Source organism: Propithecus coquereli, unplaced genomic scaffold (genome assembly GCF_000956105.1).
Source record: "Propithecus coquereli isolate 6110/MARCELLA unplaced genomic scaffold, Pcoq_1.0 Scaffold316, whole genome shotgun sequence".
NCBI classification, from domain to species: Eukaryota; Metazoa; Chordata; class Mammalia; order Primates; family Indriidae; genus Propithecus; species Propithecus coquereli.
The window spans coordinates 540733-568693 of NW_012148797.1; the positions used below are offsets into that span (position 1 = coordinate 540733).

A 27961-nucleotide genomic window follows, 5' to 3' on the forward strand; every position below is an offset into this window, starting at 1 on the left:
ATATAAAACTGTACACAGATTAAAAACTGTAACTACTCAAATATGCATTAAGAGAAAATAATAAATAAAAATGATAATAGTTGTTGAATAAGGATCATAAAATTATGTGAGTTTTTTCTTTTCACTTTTCCCTCAACCTTTCTTTTTTTTGAGACAGAGTCTCGTTCTGTTGCCCTGGCTAGAGTGTTGTGGTGTCAGCCTAGCTCACAGCAACCTCAAACTCGAGGGCTCAAGTGATCCTCCTGCCTCAGCCTCCTGAGTAGCTGGGACTAAAGGTGCACTTTTTTTCTATTTTTAGTTGCCCGGCTAATTTTTTTTTCTATTTTTAGTAGATATGGGGTCTCACTCTTGCTCAGGCTGGTCTCGAAATCCTGAGCTCAAGTGATCCTCCCACCTCAGCCTCCCAGAGTGCTAGGATTACAGGCATCAGCCACCGCGCCCAGCCTTCCCTCAATATTTCTTAATGTTGCACCATTACTTTTATTTAAATAAGTCATTTACAAAACAGTATTAACATTAGCATCATTTATAAGTAAAACTCCATAATTAACATGAAGAGATGATTCAGAAGGTACTTCTGGATCTTCAAATTCCCCAGGATCTTCTCTATTAATAACTGTTTTTTAAAGTCTAATGGTTACGTGGGAGAAGTGGCAGTTAACAAAGGTTTCCACTTGGCAGTGAGACAGTCTTACTTTAAACACCTATCAGAGTCAGGATAATTCAATTGCAGATAGATATATTTGATTCTTATTATTGGGATAAATCCCCTTCCCAGGTCCTTAAACATAAAACACACAACTTTACAGCTTTTAAAGAAATATATATTAAACACATAAGTAAATGGGATATAAATTTTATAAATGAAAGCATTGGGTATAAGTTAGAGTTCAAGCAGACCAAGAGAACAATGCACCAAGACAGATTAATGGGACCTATAAAGAAGGGAATTCTTGGTACTCTAACCCTTCCAAATGTGATAAAGCTTTGGTTAGCTAGCACTCAGATAACCAGAGTTCTCAGTCAACCATGCATTCAGCATTGCAAAATTTCCCATCTAATGGATCGACCTACTTCGGGGGTCAAAAACTATAGAGAAATAGAGTAAATACAAAATACTGTGTACCCAACAAAAACAAGTGACAATCTCGAAATTTCACTTCAGTCCTTCAGTTTTTCTTCTTGAGAGGAAATCAAAATGTTTACCTCTTCTTAGTTGGTTCTGTTGTATTCTTCCCAAGGATTTCTCTAATGAAAAGCAAATAGAGTTCATTACATATGCATGAGCTAGTGGTAACACCAAATGAGAGTGAAAGGGACTTACAAAGTTGATTTTCCTGGTTACTCTGATGAAACTAACATACTGGTAGGAAGCACTATAATTCTTACATTTAAAATGGATAATAAATTAAATGTTCCAATGAAATATTACCAACACTGTGCTTCCCCCATAACCAAGACAGTTTACTTAAAATGTAAACTTTTATAGTTTACTAGTAAAAGATGGTACCAGGCTGTCAGTCATTTCCATGCATTGGGAAGGTCTTACATCCCCTAACAGAGAAAGAGAGAATTTGTTCCAGTATAAGGTGGCCAATAACCTGAAACTGGGGTGCACCCGTGACGTTTATGAAGAAGTGAATGAGGTTCTCAGAAAATACTCCTGAGGAAACCAGAGGGGAAGTTATATCAGCCAGATTCCTAGCTCTGAAGGCTCTCTGGAACTCTATTGTATCTTTCCCAGATAAAGTAAAAAGAATGATCAAAATCACATATTAAAGAAAAAGTACCAAAGTTTCTAATTCCATAGTCCATGATATGTTCCTAAGAGGGAAAAGGGAATACATGCATCTTACTGTTTTTTCAAATCAAAATAAGTCTGTAGCCCTATTATATTTTTCAAGGGAATAATCATCTGTCTTACTGTGAAGCTATTTTCCATAAGAAATCCTTATTTCATGAAAATATCACACCTGGGACTTGAAATGAGTGAGCAGGAAACCTAGAGCTTTCCTGGGACTCCCCCACTTTAGGCCCCTTGAAGACCAAGCCATCACTAGAGCACCACATTCATAAAATGGCCATCTAACAAAGTAAGGCCAGCATCTGGCAAAAGTAGCCAAATCCTCCTTAGGCACCAGGAAACAAGGTTCAGGCAGATGACTGCCAAGATCTTGCAATGGTGTGGATTAGAGAGGCAGATTTTTGTTTGTATAGCATTGTGAAAATCAACTCACCCTTCTCAAATGCATGCTTATTTGTGCTCACAGGACTATGTGTGTTTGTTTTTTAAAAATCAGTTTTACCTTATTGCTTTCTGCTCCTCCTCCATCTGTTCTCTGACCTGCTGTAGCTCCTTCAGTAGTTCAAGATCCGTGCCATTCACCCAGGTGTAAACCACGTCGATCGGCATGGGCAGACAGAGCCTAGGGCAAACCCACAAGTCCTCCAGCTTAAATGCATTTTCCCAATATATTTGGAATAAGACTATAACAGGGTTTAAACCCAGAGATCATAGAAAAATATCAATGCAAAGGTAATCCAACTGTGGTACATTATCACAGAAATGCATGGTTTCAAACTGGAGCTGGGGGCCTACTATTTGTCAAGTACCTTCTCTGTGAGTTGCATTATGCTAGACACTTTGCATAATTTCCCTCATTTGATCCTCACAACCACCCTGTAAGGAGGCTGATATTACTCCATTTTAAAGATTATTTGGGGTGGTCTTGGAAGCTTGGTTTAGATTAAATTGCTATATTCTCATAGCAAACAAGAGAGCTGGGATACAAATGCAGCCAAACAGAAAAGAAAATAGAAGTTTAAAGAACAAAGTTATAAAAAGTTATTGAATAGCCCATGATGAAGACCTAGCCCTACTCAGTACTGCAGTCTTCTTGTGCCCTCCTGTCCCCAAGCCCAACCTCTCCCTGGCCTCCTCACTCTGCTCTGCTTTTCCGTTTTTCATAGCACTTATCATCTTTCTAACACATTAAACAATTAACTTGTGACCTATACTATTAATTACGTGTGTCCTCTCCCTAGATTGTAAGCTCCAAGAAGGTGGGAAACTTTACTGCTTTGTTCCCTAAAGTATCCAAGCAATGAGAAGAGTGCCTGGCATGTAGGTGCCCAATAAATATTTGCTATCATGAGACACTAGTACAGAAGACCTTCCTGAACCTGCACCATTTTTCCTAATTATCTTATCCTCATAACAAAGAGTCACGCAGACTTTCAATTCTTGAATGTGCTGTTTAAGCCTCACCTTAGTGACTTTGTCCAGATTCTACCCTTGACAAAAGCATTTTTCCCCATTCTCTCATTGACTTACCAAAACCTACCCATTTTTCAGGGCCTGCTCCAGACCTATGCCACTTTGACATATGAATTCATGTATACATTTGGGTAATGGTATTACTTTTCATGGCCTGTTGCAAGGTCAGTAGTTTCCAAGAAACTGTATAGTTTTGGGGGAGTTTTGTTTTAGGCCAAGGACCAAAGCTTACCCTTTTACCCTCTATTTGTCCAGGTACAGATTAGGATGATTTTGGTTGCTACCATATCACTCAGTGCAGGATTAATTATCTCATGGGAAAATAAATGGAGGTTGGTGGATAAATCTTTCATATTATGGAAAGAAAAAAATAAATATTATAGAAGTGTCAACCACCTTTAGCTTAAAAGAAAGAGGTGAGATGACTGGATGAAAGGGATGTTTATCCATTCATTGAATAAATATTTATTGAGCACTTAGTATGTGCTATGCATTGTTTTAGATGCTAGGGATTCAGCAGTAAATAAAACAAAACCCAAATCTGTGCCTTCATAGAGCTTACATTCTAAAAGGGTGAAAACAGGAAATAAACCAAATAAATGGATATAAAGTTAGATTTTATGTTATGGAGAAAATAAAGCAGCAAATGAAGACAGAAAGTATGTCTATGTGGGGGGTTGGCTTTAAAGAGGGAGCTCAGAGATGGCCTTAGTGAAAAGGTGGTATTCCAGCAAAGATGTGAAGGGAAGAGAGGAAGCGAGCCAATTGTATACATGGGGGAAGAATGGGCCAGAAAAAGGGAACATTTCACGCATGCCCTCAGACAGACATATATCTCCAATATCTCACTTGTTCAAGGAACTAGAGGCCAGTGCTCCCTGGTGGGGCAGAGACAAAGTGAACAAATGGTAGAACATAATTGGAGATGAAGGTCAACAAGGTAACAGGGACCCTATCCAGAGCTTCTTGAGGAAAATGAGGAATCACCTTATATTGAAGCACATGTGATGGCTGAGTATCTACCAACTCTCTTGTCAAGATTTACCACTGCCTGCAGAATAAAGTCTAAATTCCTTCATAATCTGCACCTTGCACTCTGGATGCTACAACTGTATACCCTTACCCAAATATGACAAGAACTTGCAACACTTTGTGCTTTTAAACATGCTTTTCCCTAGGCCTAGCATGTTCTTTCTTTCATGCTTCCTTTAACTAACTACCTCCTCCTTCCCCAAGCCCCCTCTTCCCTCATGCCCTACAAAGAGAATTTATTGCTTAACACACAGCTTCCACACGACTTTGTATTCTAAGGCTGCAGTCCCACTCCCCACGCTCCATCTGTGGACTGGTACTGGTCCGTGGCCTGTTAGCAATCATGCCACAGAGCTCCGCAGAGCCCTGTCTATAGAAAAATTGTCTTCCATGAAAGTTGGGGTGGGCTGGGGGCATAGCGGGGCGGGGGCCACACCACAGGAAGTGAGCTGAAGCAAAAGAAGCTTCATCTGTATTTACAGCCATTCCCCATCACTCACATCACTGCCTGAGCTCCGACCCACCCTGGTCTGTGGAAAAATTGTCTTCCATGAAACCAGTCCCTGATGCCAAAATGATTGGGGCCACTGCTAAGGAATCTTTATCATACTGTGCTGTACTATTTTTTATGCATGCATATTTTCCACTAGATGGATTATCTCTAGGGCTTAAATGGTATCATGCATTCTTTGTCCTGATTCATTAATTGTCTCCTCTCTTTCCTACATTTGCAGCCTCTCTCCCTACTGTAACAGTATGCAAGAGAGTCGCCATATAGGTTTTTTTCTGCATTTATCTATATCAATCGTTCTCAAATGTTAGCAGGCATCAAAATCACCTGTAGGACTTGTAAAACAGATTGCTGGGCTACACCCCTAGTGTTTCTGATTCAATAGGTCTAGAAGGGGGCCCCAGAATCTGCTTTTCGAACAAGTTCCCAGGTAATGTACCTGCTGCTGCTCCAGAAATTACACTTCGAGAATTGCTGACTTATATGTAGGTTATACTTCACTTTTTTCCCCACTGAAATGCCAGTTCTATGTAAGGTCAATGAGTTCACCTTGTTCACCACTATATGCATAGGGCCTATAAGAGTGCCTGGTACACAAGTGGGGTTTAATACTTATTTATTGGATAAGTAACTATCAGTTCATTCCTTCAGCATTTATATCAGTCTTTCCCAGTTAAAAAAGAAAAAAATCTATCTGCCTCACATTGCCCACATGTAAATTATCCAAGGTCATCTCACTTCCAGACTCCCAGGTGGTTTATACTCAGACTAAAAATAAATTTTAAAAAACTGCTTAAGTGAAATATTTTTAAAAGAAAAGGTTAAAAAATGAAGGGGGAAGAGAACTGCATATTCTAAAGTTTTCCTGTAAAAGTAAGTATCTGCTATTAAAGATTTTTTAACATACTCAAGAGATATCCACATTATGTTCAATGTAGAAAAACATAATATAATATACTGTATATATTACACGATCAGCTTAATTCTCTGGTGAAATAGACAATCCAAAGGAGATCATGCGATCTGCACAAGGTCAATGAGTCAGTTGTTTTCTACTATTAGACATGGTCACGGTGAGTGTGAATCTTTTGCTCTAACCACTAGCCCACTCTGTCTGGGTTCACAGATGAGAAGGCAGGCTTTATTTTAGAGCGAAAGACTAAGTCGCCTGTGACTCAGAACAAAAGCTGTGGTGACACCGATACTACTTTTATTTTAATCACTGTGGTTTTAAGTGAACATTAAAGTCACTTAATAGTCCCTTGGTTCTATACTCTATAAAGTAGACAAGAAAACATAGAACTTAAATAGTATCTTAGAACCAAAGAGTTGGAAGAGATTTTACACTTAATCTAATATCCACATTTTACAGATGACAAAATCAAGCCCCAGACTGACTTAATGCCTCATAATTAGTAGCAGTGGAAAATTTATATATTTACTTGTTAATGTCACATAGAATGGAATTTTTTTTTCATTTGGGGCAAACAACCTTAAAAAGATTTGTACAGAAACTAGCAAAAGAATGAAAATGTTCTATAAAAATAATGGTATTTTCAAATATATTAGAACATGTGGTATGTTGTATTATGATCCGTTTATTTGTTATCATCAAAATGAGGCAATTTTGAATATCCCTACATAACAATCAAACTCATTTTGGTGCAATCTAAAATTAGAAGACACATTCCACACAAAATTTTTTTTTTAATTCTTTAGAAAGAGAACAAAACTATTTGATTAAAACTGCTGACCTCAAAATACGCATTTTCTAATAAGCTTGTTTTCTTTCTAAAAGTTTGAAGCTCCTTCAGGGCAGAGATCTATGCATCTGTGCCCTATGAGAACGTAGCACAGCATAAGGCACAGAGTAGGTGCTTAATAAATTGAGTAAAAAAAAAAAAGTCAATCAATTTTGAACTTTCTTTAGGGAAACCAGCTGTTGTTAAAATGAAAATTGGAAAAGTAGGAAATTATATTTCATTAAGAATCCTTTAATGCAATAGTTCTCAGAATGTGGTCATCAGACCAGCAACTTCAGCATCACCAGAAAACTTGGAAATGGAAATGCAAATTCTTAGAGCCCCTGAGACCTACAGACTCAGAAAGCCTGAGCTGGAAAGAAATCGTTATTTTCTCAGGCCCTCCACTGCAAGCTGAAGTTTGAGAACTGCTACATTAAGAAATGGTTCTCAAACTTTTTAGTTTCCAGATCCTTAGCAACTAAAAAATTATTAAGGACTCCAAAAAGCTTTTTTTTATAGGTTCTAAAAAAAATATTAAAAAAAATTGAGACATTTAAAAAATACTAAGACATTTTAAAACGACAATAATAGGCCAGGTGCGGTAGCGTACGCCTGTAATCCCAGCACTTTGGGAGGCTGAGGTGGAAGGATTGCTTGAGGCCAGGAGTTTGAAGCCAGCTTGGGCAACACAGCAAGACCTCATGCCTACAAAAAATGTAAAAATTAGCTGTATGTGGTGGTGCATGCCTATAGTAGTAGCTACCCCAGAGGCTGAGGCAGGAGGATCAAGCCCAGGGGTTTGGGGTTACAGCGAGCTATGATTGAGCCACTGCACTCCAGCCTGGGTGACAGAGCAAGACCCTGTCTCTCAAAAAACATAAATAAATTAAACTATATCTTTAATTTGGAAAGATCCTTCAACTGTCATATTTAAAGTGTGGATGATTTCATGACTCATCATTTAGGTCCGAATAACAGATATTCTTCAAAACAGATCTCTTCTCACCGATTCTGAAAGGACTTTCCAGCAACATTGTCTCTATAGGAATCAAACAAGACATGGTATTGATCCCGGCTCCATTCCAGAACCACCTAGAAAGAAGAAAAAGAAACAATGTTTTCTCTGTGTCAAGAACTAAGAGTATATCTTTGAACATGTGTCCTAGAAAAAAACAAACAAAACTAAGAATATGTAACTTTCATTTCATTTTAATTTTATCAGGAATTGCTAGAGTTGAATAGGCAAAACAATCAAAATTCATTCCTTCACTTACTGTCTACCACATACCAGACACTGTGCTAGATCCAGACAAATTACAGTACCTGACCTGGACAGCCTAAAAGATTTAGTGTCTCACTGTCCTTGGAAAGGGGTAGGGGAATCAAAGAAGTTTAAGAAGATGTGATATTTGAATTGGGTCTTGAAGAATGAGTTCACCAGGTAGGGAGAAAGGGGCTACCAGCCAGTTGGAAGAGCATATTCAAAGGTTGAGAAGCAGCAAGGGCAGATTGTTTTAGGGCAACTCTGTAGCTGGCTTTATTTAGAGCATGCGCAGATAACTGCAGAGCAATGCAGCTAGGAAAGAAAGCTGGGTCCTAACTGTGACAGGTCGTCTGTGCCTTGGGATGAAGAGATACTGAATGATTTTAATACAGCTACACATCCATCTAAAGTTTAAGAAAGACTCTTCAGCATACATGAACACAAGCTGAAACAGACGGGACTGACAAGATATGGGAGGATGATGACCTTATTACCTATGAGGTTTCAGCTGATGACCTTGCTAAACATTTCGGAAGAAATGGTAAGCCTCCTCTTGTCTGCATCCCAAATCTATAAACCTACCCAGACATATGCCCCATTTTCTTCTTCACTCTTTTTACCAGAGATGAAGTGTCCCTCCTCTTTGCAAACATTCAATCTCTGTCCATTTGCTCTGGATTTCGTCAACTCTCATGTTCTTAACACCTTGTCTTTCTCATTTTCTCCCAATAGGATTATTCCCGTCAGCACTTAAACAAGTTCTCATATCTCAGAAAAACCTTCCCTTCATTCCACATCCCTCCCAGCTAGTCCTTCTATCCCAATTCTGTCCCTTTCAAGATCATCTCCCGCTTCCTCCTTCAACCTTCAACCTTCAACCCATTTCAATATTAATTGCCAAGCTCTTCACCTTGTCAAATCCAATGATATTTTCCTGATCTCTATCTTACTCAATTCATAGTGGTTGCCTAGTTCTTCTTTCTTGAAATGCTTTCTTGGTTTTCCTCCTATCACTCTGGTGGCTCCTTTTCTGTCTCCTTTACCAGCTCATCCTCTGCTAGCTAATCTTTGTATATGTCCTTTATTCTATTCCTCTTCCTGAAATGCCCTGCTTCCTGCCCAGGCTTCTTCCAGCATCCTATTTTGCCACCCCTAGGAAGTGGCCCTGCTACATTCAGATGGGCTATAGGAGCACCAGTCATTTAAATTTCATTCCAGACAGCAGAAAGGAAAAGAAAGGGAAAGATATGCCCCTCCGTTAAGGAGACTTCCTGGAAGCTGCACCTACTACTTCTGTCTTCATCAGCCAGAACTTAAATAAATCTATTATAAGAAGTTAAAATTTATCACAACTTATGCACATAAACACAATTTGCAGTTGAGAGAAATGTAAAGATGCAATATTAAAATAAGTGCATAAAATTAACTGTAATATATGCTATACTATTGTAATAATTTCATAGCCATCTCCTGTTGCTATTGAGTTGAGCTCAAGTGTTATATCTGTTTAAAATTCCATGTGACACTAATTATCTACCCGTGAGTAGTTGGTATCTCTAGTAAATTGCATGTCACAGTAAAAAATGATCTCTCAACAGTTCTCCCATATTTTCCATGCTTAGTGCAATATGTAAATTTTGCACTAAATACCATAGGATTCTTATGAAGTGCTATTAGTGCTGCTGGAAGTGTTCCCGAGGAGCAGAGAAAAGTCACAACATTAGAAGAAAAAGCTGAATTGCTTGGTATGTACCACAGATAGAGGTCTACAGTTGTGGTTGCCAGACATTTTAAGATAAAGGAACTTAGTGCAATGATCACTGTGAAAAAAGAAAAGCAAATTCATGAAACCGGCACTGCAGCTACACCAGCAGGTGTGAAAACCGTGCACGTTTTGTGAAATACCTTTTTAATCTAATGTTGAAAATGCAGCTTTCATGTGGATGCACGATTGTTATAAAAAAGGAATATCTACCTATAGACTCTAACATGATTCAAGAAAAAGAAAAGTTGTTACAACTTAAAGCAAAAAGAAGATGAAGGATCTAAAGCTGGAGAATTTAATACCAGCAAAGAATAGTTTGATAATTTTAGAAAGCAGTTTGACTTAAAAATATCAAGCTAACAGGATAAGCAGCTTCTGCTAACCAAGAGGCAGTAGACCAGACGCCATTAAGAAAATCACTGAGGACAAACAATATCTGTCTGAACAGGTTTTTAATGCAGACAACATTTAATTTAATTCTGAGCAAAAAATGCCACAAAGAGCACTTAATAGTATGGAAGAGGCCAGGTGTGGTGGCTCACGCCTGTAATCCTAGCACTCTGGCAGGAGTTAGAGACCAGCCTGAGCTAGAGTGAGACCCCTCTCTACTGAAAAAATAGAAAGAAATTAGCTGGACAACTAAAAATATATATATATAAAAAATTAGCCAGGCATGGTGGCACATGCCTGTAGTCCCAGCTACTCGGGAGGCTGAGGCAGGACTTAAGCCCAGGAGTTTGAGGTTGCTGTGAGCTAGGCTGATGCCATGGCACTCTAGCCCAGGGAACAGAGTCAGACTGTCTCAAAAAAAAAAAAAAAAATAGTAAGGAAGAGAAGTAGGCACTAGGATTTAGGGCAGGAAGGGATAGGCTAACCCTACTGTTTTGTGAAAATGTAGTCAGGTTTATGATTAAGACTCTCTATAAAGCTACTAACCACCAAGCCTTGAAGGGAAAAGATAAATACCAGCTACTAGTCTTTCAGCTGTACAAAAAGAAGGCTGGGATAAGGAGAACCCTTTTTTTGGATTGGTTCCACAGATGCTTTGTCCCTGAAGTCAGGAAGTACCTTGCTAGTAAAGGGCTGCCTTTTAAAGTTCTTTTGATGTTGGACAATGCCCCTGGCCACCTAGCACCCTGTGAGTTCAACATCAAAGACAATAAAGTGGACTAATTAAACAGAGGGTCATAAGGGCCTTTAAGGCTCATGACATACAGTATTCTATGGAAAGTTTTGTTAACACTATGGAAGAGAAACCTGATGGGGAGAACTTTTGATTTCAGTTTTGTTCTGGCTTGCTTGTGTACACTTATACTCCTACCTTCACACAGATTCAAACCCCAAGTGTTCCCTGACAGGGCTTATAGGGTTTTCTTTTGCTCTCAAGAAATTAATAAGAAGCAGAATGGGAGTCCAAAATTCTAAAGCATGCAATAATGGCCCCCCTCCTGGGACCCCTGCCGGCTATGTGTTCAAAAGTTATGGTCTTCTCTCTTGCACGTTTTTAAACCAGTGGATAGAGAACCAAAACAATTGTGGATGGCCATCCCGGGGATCTTTTGAGTTCCCCAAATTTGTCCTTCTTAGAAGAAAATTATTAGACTGTGGTCCTAAAATTAAACAATCTGAGTGGGAGGCATACTTTAATTGGCACCTCAAAGCTCCTAAATGCATTCAGGATCCTAAAATTGCCCTCTCTACAAGATACTATCTCAAAATTAATTGAGATAGGCGGGGCGCGGTGGCTCACGCCTGTAATCCTAGCACTCTGGGAGGCCAAGGCAGGAGGATTGTTTGAGCTCAGGAGTTTGAGACCAGCCTGAGCGAGAGCGAGACCCCATCTCTACTATAAATAGAAAGAAATTAGCCAAACAACTAAAAATAGAAAAAATTAGCCGGGCACGGTGGCGCACGCCTGTAGTCCCAGCTACCCGGGAGGCTGAGGCAGGAGGATCACTTGAGCCCAGGAGTTTGAGGTTGCTGTGAGCTAGGCTGATGCCACGGCACTCTAGCCCAGGCAAGAGAGTGAGACTCTGTCTCAAAAAAAAAAAAAAAAAAAAAAAATTAATTGAGATACACAAATAGTTAAGAAAGGAAAGGCCTTAAGGACCCAAACTCTTCCTCTCTGGAAGAGACTTCCTTCTCTTTCATCTGTTCCTCCTCTCTATCCTTCGTTGGCCTGCTAAAACCTGTTCCTTTAAAGTTAAACTCACTGATGATTCATATTTCTTTCGTTTCTTGGAGCAGGGCTGACCTTTGAGCCATTGCCAAGGAATTCCCGGTCACTGAGGACCTTCAGTGATTTGCTGATGAATTCAACATAGCCAGGCTTATCAGCCAGATGTTTCTGACCTATACCAGTTGGTTGACATACTTTTGGTGAAGGTCAGGCACAACACTGGATGGGCAAGGCTTGTTGGTGTGATCCTGAGGGGAATTTAGGCAAAACACTCCTAAAGACTACGATATAGCCCAAGGCATTGGGAAAAAAACTCCACAAGGCCTGTTAAGGCTTTTCCTAAAGCCTTAGACTGGAAAATACTCTAGGGCTGTACCCAAGAACCTAATTAGCCAGTTTACAACTATTATAGCAAGCTCCAGGTTGTATTTCAAGAAAATGCTGGACTACCTATAGATGTTGATTCTACTCCAATAACCTTTAACTCTGTTTGTGAATGGCCTATGTTGAGACCTCCCAGCTGGTCAAAAGAGTCTGCATGGGACGAGGAACTATGTGTACTCCAAATCTAGTTAACTTGGCAAATCAGTTTGCCAGCACTCTTGAGAACATTACTAAAAAGGAAACCATTAAAATTCTTAATCTCCAATTACAGCATATGGAGGTGCCCAAATATAACACTAGGAGGAAAGCTCCTGAGCTATGCTACTACTGTAAAGCCAGACCTCTAGAAAAGAGACTGCTTCAAAAGACAGAGAGAACCTTTCATCAACTTTAATGCATCTCCAGAGAATTATGCTGAGTTTATAACAAAAAAAGGGGGGGGGCCAGTCTCAAAAGTTTACATATTGTATGATTCTGCTGGAGCTCAGGTGCCTTAACATGCTAAGATGCCTTGGAAGCTGCCTCAGAATCAAGGTCCCTCTAACCTTGTCCTCCCCCAAGCACGAGGGCTGGAAAGAAGGAAATGTATCATGTTCCCAGATTACAACAGGTTCTTCATAGTTTCTGAAAACAAAATTTGTTTTGCATTAAGAGGCACTCAAAGAAAGAACAAGATATACTAAAGATATTCTAAGCTTTATCTTTTGTAACTGCCCTCCTCCTTTGATACCAATCAGGAAGCTAAGGCTGCTCATCACCGGCAGCACTTTCTGATCAATTTGACTCAAGATGCTGCTTTTCTCAATGCAAAGTGGCTTAGTGCAATAAACACAGATTTAAAAATAAAAAAAAATTAACCTATTTCACGTTAGGAGTTGAATGGTTATTAAAACTGGGGCGATTTCCCCTCTTCACATAAATTAAAGGAAATAACTCAAACCCAAGATGCATGATCACTATTACTCAAACACTAATTAAAGACACTTTTCTAGACCACGCCTACCTTCTTTGGATCCTTTATGGAATTAGACACACAGCATATGTTTGTTGAACAGATTTTTTAAGGAGCACAAAATGAAAACCAGGGCTCTATTAAGGACTAATCATTTATTTGCATGAAATGATGTAGGAGTATTTATTGTTTAGCTTTTGAATGAGTACAGATCAAAATATATTAAACACTATCAGAGGATAGAAATAATAAAGGATAGGGCTAATCATGACAGACTTTTCCTAAGAGAGAGCTAAGATTTTTAAGGAAATACAGGAAAAGAGAAAAAGGAAGGATTTGTTTGCCGTTTGGGGAAGAAGGAAGGAGACAAAATAATAAAGGAAATTGTATTAAAAGTCAGAATTAAGAACATTAAAGCTTTGACAGTGTACTTTACTGTATAAAAATTGTATCTAAAAGAAAACAAAAATTAAAAACAAAAAAAGAACCTCCAGCAACCACAATTGGCTAAAGGAAAAAAGGAAAAAGAGAGAGAGAGAACTACGGAAAGATACTTTCAAAATGTACTCAAACTGACTTTCCAGGTATGTCTAGGTTTGCCTGTTTTACTGCTCAGTTTTAATAGTCACAGAATTCTTCAGGAAAGACTTTAAATCCAGTGTCCTCCTCTGCAGCCAATGTTTGAGTCCTTGTTATAATGTCCTGGCAAATAGTTACTCTACCTTTGAGTTCAGACCTGCACTGTCCAGTATGACATCCACTAGCCACAAGTGGTTATTAGATTTAAACTAAATAAAGTAAGAAATTAAGTACCTTAGTCATACTAGCAACATTTCAAGTGCTCAATAGCTACATGCAGTTAGTGGCTACCGTACTGGACAGTGCAGAAATACAGCACATTCTGATCATTGCACAAAGTTCTATTAGACAGTGCTACAGCTATTCATTCAGAATAAGTGTCACAAAATTACATTCGGTGGTGAGTCAGAATGCTTGACCTAAACTCTAGTTTTGCTGTTTTAGACAAGTCACTTAACACTAAGTTTCAACTGTAAAATTTAAATAATATTACCTTATCCCATAAGGGGTGGTTATGAAAAATCAAGTGAGCTGATATATGAGGGCTGTCCAGAAAGCATCCAACCATCATTAATATTTAATTTTCATGGCTGGATATTTTCCGGACAGCTCTCGTATATCCAAATACTCTGACAACTACAAAGGAAACACAAGGTATAAAAGTATGAAATAACACTGAATTTACTTAACCTCACAAGGGGTTCACAGACTACTAGGAAGACAAGTTATGAAACAAATAATTACAGTATATCATATGGAAAAAAATAGAACTAAAATATGAACAAAGAGATGGTTTAACCTGGTAAATATTTCTATCAATATTACAATTTTCAAACCAGAAGCCAAAACTATTCTAATTAAGGTTTTTAAATTTTATTTTGGCAAAATTTAATTGCCATAAAAAAGTTTAATGAAGTTTTTCATATTGACTTAATAACTTAATTCAGCCAATAAACATTATGTGCCTCCATTCTAGACTCTGAGTACTCAACAATGACCAAAACAAAGTTTCTTCCTTTGTGGAGCATTACAGACTAGTCAAGGGAGAAAGTGCTTGATACGTTATATGAAAAAAACAACAATCGCAGGGGTGCGGAACCTGCAGTCTCAAGACCACATGTGGCCTTCCAGGTCCTTAAGTGTGGCTTTTTGACTGGATCCAAATTTTATAGAACAAATTCTTTATTAAAAGGGGTGCAGCAGAGAAAGATGAAGTTTTCTTGCCTCCTGTGGTGTTTAAAAATGAACAATTTTAAAATGAGAAGACCACGGGTTCCCGACTACTCTGGAGTATGATACTAGCAAAATGGTGCAAGAAAAAACAAGCAAAAACTGCCATAATAACAATAAAAAACAAATATTGTATAATTCCATTATATAAAATGTCTGGCAGGCAAATCCACAGAGACAGAAAGTAGATCAGAGGTTACCAGGAGCTAAAGGGAGGAGTCAATGGGGAGTTATTCCTTAATGGTTACCGAGTTTCTGTGGTGATGAAAAAGTTTTGGAAATTGACAGTGGTAATGGCTGCATAAGCATAAATGTAATTAATGCTACTGAGTTACACACTTAAAAATGGCTAAAATGACAAATTTTATGTTATATATGTTTAACCACAATAATTTAAAAGAAAAGTAAATCACTACAATAACCTCCCCCCAAAAAGAATAAAGAATATTATGAACAACTCTATATCCATAGATTTGATCATTTAGATGAAATGGACCAATTTATTGAAAGATATAACCCACCAAAACTCAAACAAGGAGAAACAGGTGATCTGAATAGGGTTATATCTATTAAACAATTTGAATCAATAATTAATCACCTTCCAAAACAGAAAGCAACACACAGAGATAGTTTCACTGGTGAATTCTACCAAATATTTAAAGGGAAACAAATGATACCCATTCTCTACAATCTCTTCTAGAAAACAGAAGCAGAGGGAATACTTCTTAACTCATTCTATGAGGTCAACATTACCCTAATATCAAAGCAAGACAAATAAGAAAGCAAAATTACAGACCAATATCTTTCATAAACATACATGTAAAAACCCTCAATAAAATATTACCAAATCAAATCCAACAATACATAAAAAGAATTATATACCACAACCACATGGGATTTTTCCTAGGCATGTAAGGCTGGCTTAACATTCAAAAATCTATTAATATAATCCTTCACATCAATAAGTTAAAGAAGAAAAGTTGTATGATCATATCAATAGATACAAAAAAAAAAATTTGACAATCCAACATCCATTTGTGATTAAAAAAAAAAAATCTTGAGCAAACTAGGAATACAAGAGAACTTCCTCAACTTGAAAAAGAACATACACAAGAAACTTACAACTAATAACATATTTGATGAGAAACTACATGCTTTTCCCCCTAAAGTCAAGAACAAGACAAGGATGGACTCTTTCCCCCTCAACTCTTCCCTCCTATTCAACATTGTACCAGAAGTGCTAGCTAATGCAATAAGACAAGAAAAGGAAATAAAAAGTAAACAGATTTAAAAGGAAGATATAAAACTCTTTGTTCACAGATGGCATGATTGTCTATGTAGAAAATCCCAAAGAATCAACCAAAAAAAAAAAAAAAATCTCCTGAAACAAATAAGCAATTATAGTAAGATGGCAGGATACAAAATTAACATGCAAAAGTCTACTTTCTTATATATGAGCAATGAACAACTGGAATTTGAAATTAAAGATACAACACCATTTAGGTTAGTGTCCCTTCCCCCAAAATTGAAAAGAAACACATAGGTATAAATCTAATAAAATATGTATGAAATCTATGTGAAGAAATCTACAAAAAGCCAATGAAAGTAATCAAAGAGGACCTAGGCCAGACATAGTGGCTCACATCTATCATCTCAGCACTTTGGGAGGCCAAGGTGAAAGGATCAGCTTGAGGCCAGGGGTCAAGACCAGCCTGGGCAACACAGCAAGACCTCATCTCTACAAAAAATTAAAAAATTAGCCAGGAGTGGTGGCAGATGTCTCTAGTTCCAACTACCTGGAAGGCTGAGACAAGAGGACCACCTGAGCCCAGGAGTTCAAGGCTGCACTGAGCTATGATCATGCCACCACACTCCAGCCATGGCAAGACTCAGTCCCAAAAAAGAAGATCTAAATAAAATTCCATGTTTATGGATAGGAAGACTCAATATTGTTAACATGTCAGTTCTACCTAACTTGATCTATAGATTCAAGGCAATCTCAATTAAAATTCCAGCAAGTTATTTTGTGGATATATATAAAATGACTCTAAAGTTATATGGAAAAATTAAAGACCCAAGGTAGCCAACAAAATATTAAAAAAAGAACAAAGTCAGAGGACTAACACTACCCAACTTCAACACTTACTACAAAGCCACAGTGACCAGGATAATGTGGAATTAGTGAAAAATAGATAAATAAATTAATGAGTAGAATACAGAACCAAGAGATAAGCCCACATAAGTGTAATCTAATCTTTGACAAAGAAGCAAAAGCAAGTCAATGGAGAAAGAATAGTCAACAAGTGGTGTTGGAACAACTGGCCATCCACATTCAAACAATAAATAAATCTAGACACAGATATTTTTATCTTTCACAAAAATTAACTTAAAATGTGTCAAAGATCTAAATGTTAAATACAAAATTAAAAAACTTCTAGACAACAACACTGGAGAAAACCTAGGTGACCTTGGATTTGGTGATACCTTTTTAGATACACTACCAAAAATTCAATCCATGCAAAAAAAATTTATCAGTTGACTTCATCAAAATTATACACTTCTGCTCTGGGAGACACTGGTAAAAGAATGGAAAGATAAGCTACAGACTGGGGGAAAATATAAAAACACATATCTGATAAGGGATTGGTATCCAAAATATACAATGAGGCTGGTGCAGTGGCTCACACCTATAATCCCAGCACTTTGGGAGGCCAAGGTTGGAGAATGGAGGCCAGACTGGGCAATACAGTAAGACCCCATCACTACAAAAATTTTAAAAATTAGCTGGGCATGGTGGCATGTGCCTGTAGTCCCTACTTGGGAGGCTGAGGTAGGAGGATTGCTTGAGCCTAGTTCAAGGTTACAGTGACCTATGATGGTGTCGCTGCACTCCAGCCTGAGCAACGGAACAAGACCCTGTCTCTAAAAAAACAAGGAAAAAAAGAAAAAAGAAAAAAATATATACAAACACAAAGAACTCTTAAAATTCAACAATTAAAAAAAAACAATTAAAAATGGGTAAACCCCCCCCATACAGATAGCAAATAGGCATATGAAATGATGCTCAACATCATGTTATTAGGGAATTACAAATTAAAACAAGAATGAGACACCACTGTACACCTAATGGAATGGCTAAAATCCAAAACACTAAAAACATCAAGCTGGTGAAGATGTGGAACCACAGGAACTCTCATTCATTGCTGGTGGGAATTCAAATGGTACAGCCATTTTGGAAGGTTGTTTGGCAGTGTCCTACAAAGCGAAACATAGGCTTACCACACAATCCAGCAATCAAGCTCCTAGGTATCTATCCAATTGAGTTGAAAAATTACGTCCACAAAAAAACCTGTACACAAATGTTTATAGCAGTTTTATTCATAATTGCCAAAAATAGGAAGCAACCAAGATGTCCTTTGGCAGATAAATGAATAAACTGTGGTCCATCTAGAAAATGGAATATTATTTAATGCTAAAAAGAAATGAGCCATCAAGCCATGAAAAGACATAGAAGAAACCTAAATGAATACTGCTAAGTGAAAGAAGGAAATCTGAAAAGGTTACATATTATATGATTCAACCACATGACATTCTAGAAAAGGCACAACTACAGGCACAGTAAAAAGATCAGTGGTGGCATCTTATTTATGGAATCCTTTAAAAGGGGAAAAAAAAAAAAAAAAGGATCCCCTTTCTTCTCTCAACCATCTCCTCCCAGACCAGGTTCGGATGTTACCCCATCTGAGAAAATGTACCTGGCACCCACACCTATTCTTCAACTCCATTTATCATCATGCATTTTAAGTTTGCCTACTTGCTTGCCCATCTACCTGTCTGGACAGTGAGTTCCTCCAGAACAGAAAGAAACATTGTTGTGTCTTTATTTTAGTAAGCAGTAAAGAACCTTCATAAATCAGTCACATGAACAACTTCTGAAAATTTGCTAAAGAAGCTTTATCCAATTTGGAATTAATGAGACACAAAAATGAAGTTAAGGGAATGAGGTCATGAAGAAAAAAGGTATATCAAGGGGAAAGGATAAATTAAAATACTAAAAGAAGCAGCAATTTCAGGAAGTAATTTTAAAGTAGGCAATATGGTTTTTAGTTTAATTGGAGAATGTATTTCACTCTGTGCATGAGTGACTTAGTCTATAACATTTTTTAAAGATCACTTTTTCCTCCTTAATTTAGTGCACATATGAATCACACACAGGCTGACTCATCAACTGCTAGAGATTCTGCATCTGGATCACAAGATGGGAACAATCAATCTAAAGAACAGTAGAAATTTAAAAAGATATATCGGAATATATATATTTAGTTACACTTGTTTGTCACATTTTAAAAGGAACTAGAGAGAAGCCTACATGTTTTTACCAGTGCAATCCATGTTAAATAAATAAAGTGCTTGCTCCCTCTGCTTTCGTATCAGCCATAATAAGTACGCTGAGGTAAAGAAAGATTTTGTGAGTTTTTCTGTTCTGTCTCTAAGGAAAGATTAATGGGCCTTAGCCCAGAAGGTGGTCTCCTGTTCCTGTCTTCATGAGCATTGTGGCCAGGTGGAGAACAGTCCTGAGATGGGACATTTGGCACTTAATTAGCATTTACTGAACACCTGGCACCAAACTCTGTGCAAGGTGCCTTATAGACATTAGGCCTCTCATTTTAACCACCCTTCCTCACTAGGCTCAATCACAATCAGCAAACAAAAATAAATTTTGATGCTTGCAAGTATTCATTCAATGAATATTCACTGAGCACCTACAATTAGGATCTGGGAGAGCAAATAAATTTGTCTGTCTTGCTTACTTTTATATCCCAAGATGTTAGTGGATTGTCTGACACACAATGGAACATAAAGACCAGATGATTTTGCCTCCTAAACCTCTAGAAGTTGACACAACTTCTCTTTTTATGCCCTTCCACCAGCCTAGCCCAAGGGCTCCTGCAGACTAACTGCCCTGCAGCCATTCTTGCTTCCTCTAATTCAGGATTTCTCAACTTCGGCACTTTGTTGTGGGGGCTGTCCTATGCATTATAGGATATTTAGTAGCACTCCTGGCCTCTACCCACTAGAGGCTGGTACATAATAACCTTTAAGGGCACTCTATTGTTCTCAGGACAAACAACAAAGTCCCAGACACCTAACTACCTATGGGGTTCTGGGAACAGGGCACCACCAACTGCCCTGATCTCCCCTAGATCCACACTTTGCCTTGCTCTCTACCAACCACATGGGCCTTTGTCTGCCTTCTTGAATGTGCCCTGACTTCAAGGCCTTCACACTGTTTCCTGGGCTGGGAGCAGGGTTTCTCAACCTCAGGACTATCGGTATTTGGGGCTGGATGATTCTGTATTGTGGGGGGCATTATAGGACATTTAGCAGAATTCCTGGCTTCTACCCCCTAAGTGCCAGTAGCACCAACCCCACCCCATGTCGCAGCTGTGACAATCAAAAATGTCTCTAGACACTGGAATATTAATATGTCCCCTGGGAGGCAAAATCGTACCCAGCTAAGAACCACTGCCCTAGAGCAAACTTGCCCTCCTCTCTCTTCAGCCTCAGTAATTCTTACCCTTTAGAACTGAACTCAAACAGCATCCAAGAAAGCCTCTCCTGACCCCCAGCCACCAGGTAAGACTTATTCTCATTACCAGTCTCTCCCACGACACCCTCTGCTTCTTTGCTGCATTTCTCACAATTTTAATGAAGTAGCACTTAATGTCTGGCTGCACAACAAGAATATAAGCCCCTTGTCAGTGGGAACCATGTCTCCTTTGTTCACTGCTATATCCCCAGGGGCCTGGTACAGTGCTCAATAAATATTTACTAACTGAATGAATGAGCCAGGCACTCAGCCCAGGCACAGGGATTTGAAGATAAGAAAGATTCCATCCTTGTGCTGGGGGTGCTGAGTACAGAACTGGCAAGTAAGTTCCATCTCCTGGGCAAACTCAATTAACTGGTAGCTGCACTGATGTGCATGTAAAAATACAAGTTTTTTCTGAGGCACCAAAATACAAGATACCACATTTCAAAGTGAGGTGTTGGGCCAAGATGCAAAGTTTCCTAGGGAGCAGTTGCAAACTCATCCAAATCATGGTATAAAGGTCCAAGAGCATCAGAGGAGGGTTTTAAGAAGCAAGTGGCATTCTATGACTCCTGCTCCACTCATATAAGGGGAGTGATGGGAATCTCTTTCCCATCCCCTCAAGTCCAGGAAAAGAGCTCAAAGGATCACCAACACAGCTCACTATGGGTCCGTGGAGTTGGGTGGGTAGCATATCTGTCTCACACCCGAGAAATATATAAAGGGCTGGCTAACTATTCTGAGGACAAAATAGAGGTTGTCATGTGCTGGAATCAGCCCACACTCCCCTAGTTTGAGCAAAGGATGTGGATGTCCCATGCACCAAATGTGGGCCACACAAGAGAGAAGCAACAGAGGGTCACCTTAGATCAGGCCCTCTGGAGGGGCAGAGAGGCTGAGATGAGAAGCTCCCAGTATCATCAGATTCTTAGAGGCTATGGAATGAGTAAGCAATCAGTCTGAATGAAGAGACATCTGGTCTCATCAGGGGAAAACCAAGTGACCGTGCCCAGATGTAATGGTGGGTAGGGTCTCTGAAGGGTATCCTTTGAAAGCACTCAGGAGAGAACAAGCTCTGACACTTGCAAACCCAAGACAGCTCCTGCACCTGTTTAAGAAGGACTTTCCTGCCCTCATTTCCTTTCCTTCTTCCACATGCTCCAACACAGCATGGGTGGGAGAAGAGAAGCATCAGGTGAGGAAAGTGAGAAGCAAGCCCACTGTGCCCACCCTCCCTTCCTCAACTGCAGGGTTTCTGCCTGGCACAGGCCGGTGCTTGCGCAGTGGGGAAGAAGCTTCAACTTAGGCTTGAAGTTCTGTTATGCCTTAGTACTGAAGACTTTAATTGCTAAATGGACGTTATGTAGTATGAAGTGACCATGGGACTTTTTGTTACCTAGCAGTGACAGAAGTCTTAGGTCCACCCGAGTTTTCTTCTGGGCAGGGGTAGAGTTAACCCTGCAAGCCAATATAAAGGGCCAGTGGAAGGTAAGAAAAGAGGCTGGCTACACATCCCACAAGCTGTGCTTACTCAACATGACAGCTGCAGCCAGTTGCCTACCCAGCATCATTTCCCTATTCTTCTTCCATAAAGGAATGCCACCTCCACATAACGGGAAACAGTCCCCAGCTTCAGGGGTAGGTCAGATTGTAAAAGTAACCCCTTCCTCCTTTCAAGGGATTCATTTAGAAATGGCTCTATGACCCAACTGGGGCCAATGCCAGGAAAGGATTGCTAAGGTCATTGGGCAAGTTCTTCTTCCATGTTCTGGGAGTGTTCTCGGACGCTGCAGGAACCCCAAACTGTTAGAGGAATTATTCTGAAACTATGTCTGGGCTCAAGGAGACAAAAGTGCCGTGATGAAGGAGCACTGTGTGTCACAGGAAGGCAGGTGGAAGATATATGGTACAGGAAGCTAGAAGGAAGTGTGGACCAAGAGCTTGTTGGAGGCAGCAGGAGGTCAAGAGTCACAGTTGTCTGGATGGGGGCTGAAACATGGCATTTCCCATATTTAGGACGAGATGGCTAAGGAGCAAAGCCTGGGGAACCCCAGCATTTAAGGCTGAGAGGGAACCGTGAGTGGGGAGGGTGAACAGAGAAAAGGGATGGTGGTTTTCCTGAAGAAAGAGGGAGAACTTCCAAACACCAGAGTGCCAGATGCTGCAAAAAGGTCAAGTTTTTCTCTCATAAATTGCTAAAATTCATTAACAAAATAAACAATATTTACACCTCAAGAGTAAGTCAGGCCAAATGTAACCATCAAATCACCATATTAAAGACATATACTGAATCATTACTAAAAGATACAGGAGGGCACATCTGAGTTGTGTTTAACAAAGCTCCATATTAATATACCCACCCAATAACACAAGTTTCACAGAAAGATTAATTAACAAGTTACTGAAAATGGAAACAACCCACTTTTACATCTTCTAGAGCAAGGTAAAGTGCTAACAGCTATCACAGACAATGTCAACGTTAAAGCTGAGGAAAGGAAATGGGTGCAGACTGAAGCCAGTACCTAGGACAACTGTTGCTCTGGCCCTTCTTTTGATAACAGCCCCGTGATCACCCTCTGGGCTCCCCTCTCAGTTCCTGTGGTTCGACTGAGACTGACAGCCCCACCCATTCCCCCAGCTCTGGAGATGATTCTGGTGGTTAACGAGGGTATCACAAGGGCACTCATTCCCCCCAGGCAGCCCTGGGTTTAGCTGGCATTAATGAGAAAGAGAAACTATCTTTTTACTGCAGTTACTAAACTGGTAGAACAGAAGCTGGAGTTGCCAGCAGTGATCTTTGCTCCATGTGGGGAGAGCTTGTCTGAGAAGTAAACCAAAAAGGGGAAAGCAGAGCTGAAGAACAGGGACAAAACAAGATTCCTGATGGCATCAGTTGAGTAGCCAGATCCAACGGTGCCAGAAATTTCACCCTGTATTTTTCAATTACCACGTACATTCTAACAGCAGGCCTCAGGATTTTAGAGAAAGTTATCAGAACACAAATGACTTTTAGAGCATGAAAATGTGCAAATTATAATCAAATCAATAATTTTTGAGAAATAAAAGGTAACTATAAATGTTCTGCATCAGTCCAGAAAACTTTACTAGAAATGAGTTTGAAAGAATATTAGTTAAGATCATCCTCAATGCATTCACTCACTCATTCATTCATTCACACATCAAGTATTTATTTGGTACCAAGCACTTTCTAGGTGCTAAAAAAAAACAGCAGAGAATAAGATAAGGCCCCTGCTTTGATGGCTGAACTATGTAACTCTCCCAAACCTCCCAAAAGAAAGAGACTCTTTAAAAAGGCTGTGTAGCCATTGTCATTTTCTTTGTAGCACAAACTCCATTATAGCATGCTTTCCATGTGAAGAACCCAACAGATTTGTATTCACAAAACATTAAAGCTAAAATGGGGGTCTTGAATCTAGTCGCCCAGTTTTAAAACATTTTTTTAAACAATGACACCTTTTCCCCTTAAAAGAAATCTACATAGGTTCAAATCCCACTCCTGACACCAAAAAAAAAAAAGAAATCTACATAAAACAGGTAAGAGAGGTAGCTCCCAACCCACAAGGCAGCTAGGAGTAACACAGTTTGGGAACCACTGAGGATCCCAGTTTGTGCTGGAGCTAGGATCAGGACTGCCCCCTGACTCTCAGACCTGGTCTCCTTTCCCCTTTACCTATTTGTTGCCTTTGGCCAAGAACACACTCAAAATACCTGTTCAATGAGTGACCTAATCAAATACAAACCTGATAACTAATTTCTTTCTTGAAATTGGGCCAGTATAAGAAACTGGTCACCAAGGCTGAACATAACTTGAGCTGGACCCAGTTTTCAACTCTCTTTTCACTGAAAATAACATCTCATTAATCTAGCCAGGTGTGGGCTGGGTGCAGTGGCTCATACTTGTAATCCTAGCACTCCGGGAGGCCGAGGCAGGAGGATAGCTTGAGCTCAGAAGTTTGAGACCAGCCTGAGCAAAGACTGAGACCCTGTCTCTACAAAAAATAGAACATAATAGCCAGTTGTGGTGGTATGCGCCTGTATTTCCAGCTACTCAGGAGGCTGAGGTAGGATGATCACTTGAGGCCAGGAGTTTGAGGTTGCAGTGAGCTATGATCATGCCATTGCACTCTAGCCAGGGTGACAGAGTGACACTCTGTCTCAAAAAAAAAAAAAAAAATCTAGCCAGATATAGTAGTACATGCCTCTGTAGTCCCAGCTGCTCAGGAGGCTGAGGTGGGAGGATTGCTTGAGTCCAGGAGTTCAAGGCTGCAGTGAGCTATGATCATGCCACTGCATTCCAGCCTGGGTGACAGAGTGAAAAATAAATAAAAATTAAAAATGCCATAGAAAGCAGGTGAACAAAAGGGAGCAGAGAGGCCAGGGAAAAATTACTATCTATTATGAGTAGATTCTATCTGAACCTATCTGACTTCCTTATGTAAGTTAATTATTGGATATTTGTTTCCATACTTGGTGCATATTAAGAAGTGAGATGTTACACACACACACCCCCTCCCCATACCCCCCCACACATGCACACAGATACACACACACCAGTGATCTACAATCCTGTTACCAATCCTGAAATCCAAAAAGCTCTCAACACAGGAGATGTTTTTGTACCTTATTTGGCAACAAAACCTGACCTGACCTGAACTGACTTGAAGCTATTTATGGTCTGTGTTTTCCTCACTGAGTGTGAAGGATTGCAGACTTGTATATAAATGGTTCAACTAAATGATGGTAGCCTTGAAATAATAAATTTTTACCTCAAAAGCCACACATTTTGAAGTTTATACAATAGCAACTAACAGAGAACAAATATTTAAAATCAGAACTTTCTGAGCTACAAAGGATCTTAAGAGCATAGTCAATCTAGTGCTCTCATTTGTAGAGAGGAAACTGAGGCTCCCAGGGGCCGTGTGACTTGCCCAAGTCAACCAGTTTGCAACATACAGGCTTGTACTTGCTACCCTCACCCTAAGGCAATGTACTTTTGTGACCATTAGTCCCCATTCCCAGGGCCTTTCCTGTAGAAGTGTCACCTTTGGATCCAGCTCTGCTTTTGTCTGATCAGAGTTCCCAAGGGTTCTCCAGAAAGTACTTGGCTCAACTTCAGGGGAAAACAAACAAAAATGTTAATACCTCTCTGCCTCAATTTCACTTTTCTTTCTCAAAATTTGGATGAGTGTACAAATGGTTAATCAAAACACAGCAGTCAATCCTAGCACTGGGCAGGCTGAGGCGGAAGGATGGCTTGAGGTCAGGAGTTCGAGACCAGCCTCGGCAAGAGTGAGACCCGTCTCTATTAAAAATAGAAAGAAATTAGCTGGGCAACTAAAATAGAAAAAAAAAAAAAAATTAGCCAGGTGTGGTGGCGCATGCCTGTAGGACTAGCTACTCGGGAGGCTGAGGCAGGAGGATCACTTGAGCCCAGGAGTTTGAGGTTGCTGTGAGCTAGGCTGACACCACAGCACTCTAACCCAGACAACAGAGTGAGACTCTGTTTCAAAAAACAAAACAAACAAAAAACAACAACAACAACAAAAAAAACACATAGCAGCCAATACTGTAATGGCGGCCTTGCTGAAATAACAGGAAAATATCTAATCCCTCAATTTCCTAACAACAGCTAAATATCAATCTTGAGCTCTCCCTACTCTCTGCTGTTTCTCTCCCCAACTGGCGGGCACCCTGCAGGGTTCCGTTGTCACAAACATCTGAAAACAGCACAAAGACAGAAAGGAAAAGTAAATCTTTCTCTTTACATTCACCAGCTCACAGCCTTTAGAATTTATTTCTATAGCCTGGAGGTGTTCCTGAGAAGTTCTGGGACAGAGAGCAAGGGGGTAAACTCCTGGCCTTAGTTCCCTGCCGAAAACCACCATATCTCAGGGTCAAAATCACTTGCCCTGTGATAAGCCTGACTACATCTCAGAGATAACCAAGTCTCCAGGCACACAGAAAAAGCAAGAAAGCCAGCTGCCAGCCGCCTGATAATTACTCCTCAACAATTACTATTTTTTTCTCTTTGTCCCCACAAAAGTAGCAGGCCACTTGGCCTCCCTGCTGGCATCTCCCTTCTCTTTCTTTGGGATGCCACGCCTCTCCCGCTCTTCCCCCCTCCTTTCTCTCCCCCCCTACCAAAAGGATAAAATTAACTTTTTTTACTTTGATATCTTAATTTCTGAGTGAGAAATCTTTCTCCACCCACACCATGAGCACCTACTAGGCTTTCCACCCTAACAAATACCTCTTATACAGAAAGAGGAAAAAAGGATGATGAATTCACAGTTAACAATGATCTTCTTAGTCCTTTTATCCATTACAATTAGTGAGTTTATTAACAAGTTGTGTTGAAAATATTGTTTCCCCTGGACAGCTATGGTAGGAAGGGGAAAAAAAAGGAAAAAAAAAAAAAGAAAAGAAGAGAAAGTATTCTGTTTCAAGGGTATATTTCAAAATAAGGATTTAGGACATAAAATAGTCAATAATAAATAGTAACAGTAACTATTACTATTTAATGAGGGTCTGTTATATGCCAGGGACTGTGTGAGGTGCTTTACATACAGGTCTTATTTAAACCCCACCATCAACCCTGCCAAGAAGGTATTCTTGCCTCCAATTTAAAGATGAGGAAGCTCAGAGTGGTTATGCCTCCTTTCCAAGATCAGACAACGGACAGCCAGGCTGTTTGAGAAACCGTAAGAAGGCATGCTTAAAAGCACAGCCTCGGAGCCAGACTGCTTAGGTTTGAAGCCCAGCTCTGCCATGAATTATATGGATTAATTTGTGCAAATGCCTCCGTTTCATCACCTGTAAAATGGGTATAATAATAGCACCTACCTCACAGGTGTAGTGATGTGAGGATTAAATCAGTCAATGTACACAAAGCAGTTAAGAGAGAGCCTGGCACCTGGTAAGGCCTATGCAAGTATTAGCTATTATCACGATCATTATTAACTGGAGCCAGCATTTCAAACCCAGATCTGCCTAATCCTGCGGCTCCTCTTTTCCACTGTGTAGTTCAGGTTAACCACATGCCAGCTGCGTGTACCTCTCATGCCACCTGTTGGCATTCTTTCTCTCTCATTCCTCTTTTCTGTTCCAAACTTTAAGATCTGTGGCCATTTCAAGCCTGTGACAAAACATTTTTCTTTTAGTAAACAGCCAGGCATGGAATGAAAAAGTACATAAAATAGTTACAAAAGTTCGGCCACTTGAGGACCTTGTCCTCAAGGTCGCATCAGAAGAATGAGAACAAGTGGTTTGAGAGGAAGGAAAGATAAGTTTTATTACTTTGTCGGCAAAGGAGGAGAATGCAGACTCCTGTCTGAAATGCCACTGTCCTCATAATAAACAGAAATACAGAGCTTTTAAAGGATGGGTTCTGGCCGGGCCAGGTGGCTCACGCCTATAATCCTAGCACTCC

At 39.7% G+C, this 27961-nt stretch overlaps 1 protein-coding gene across 1 annotated transcript in view; it reads right to left on the bottom strand.

The window, feature by feature from the left end:
• The window catches only part of GNPTAB (N-acetylglucosamine-1-phosphate transferase, alpha and beta subunits), a 74855-nt gene that overhangs the window by 44276 nt on the left and 2618 nt on the right, over positions 1-27961 (bottom strand). The window contains exons 2-4 of the mRNA XM_012650273.1: positions 7572-7657; positions 2307-2426; positions 1207-1248 (exon numbers count right to left, since the gene is read on the bottom strand). Coding sequence (XP_012505727.1) covers positions 1207-1248; positions 2307-2426; positions 7572-7657 — 248 coding nt within the window. The remainder of the gene's footprint in view (positions 1-1206; positions 1249-2306; positions 2427-7571; positions 7658-27961) is intronic.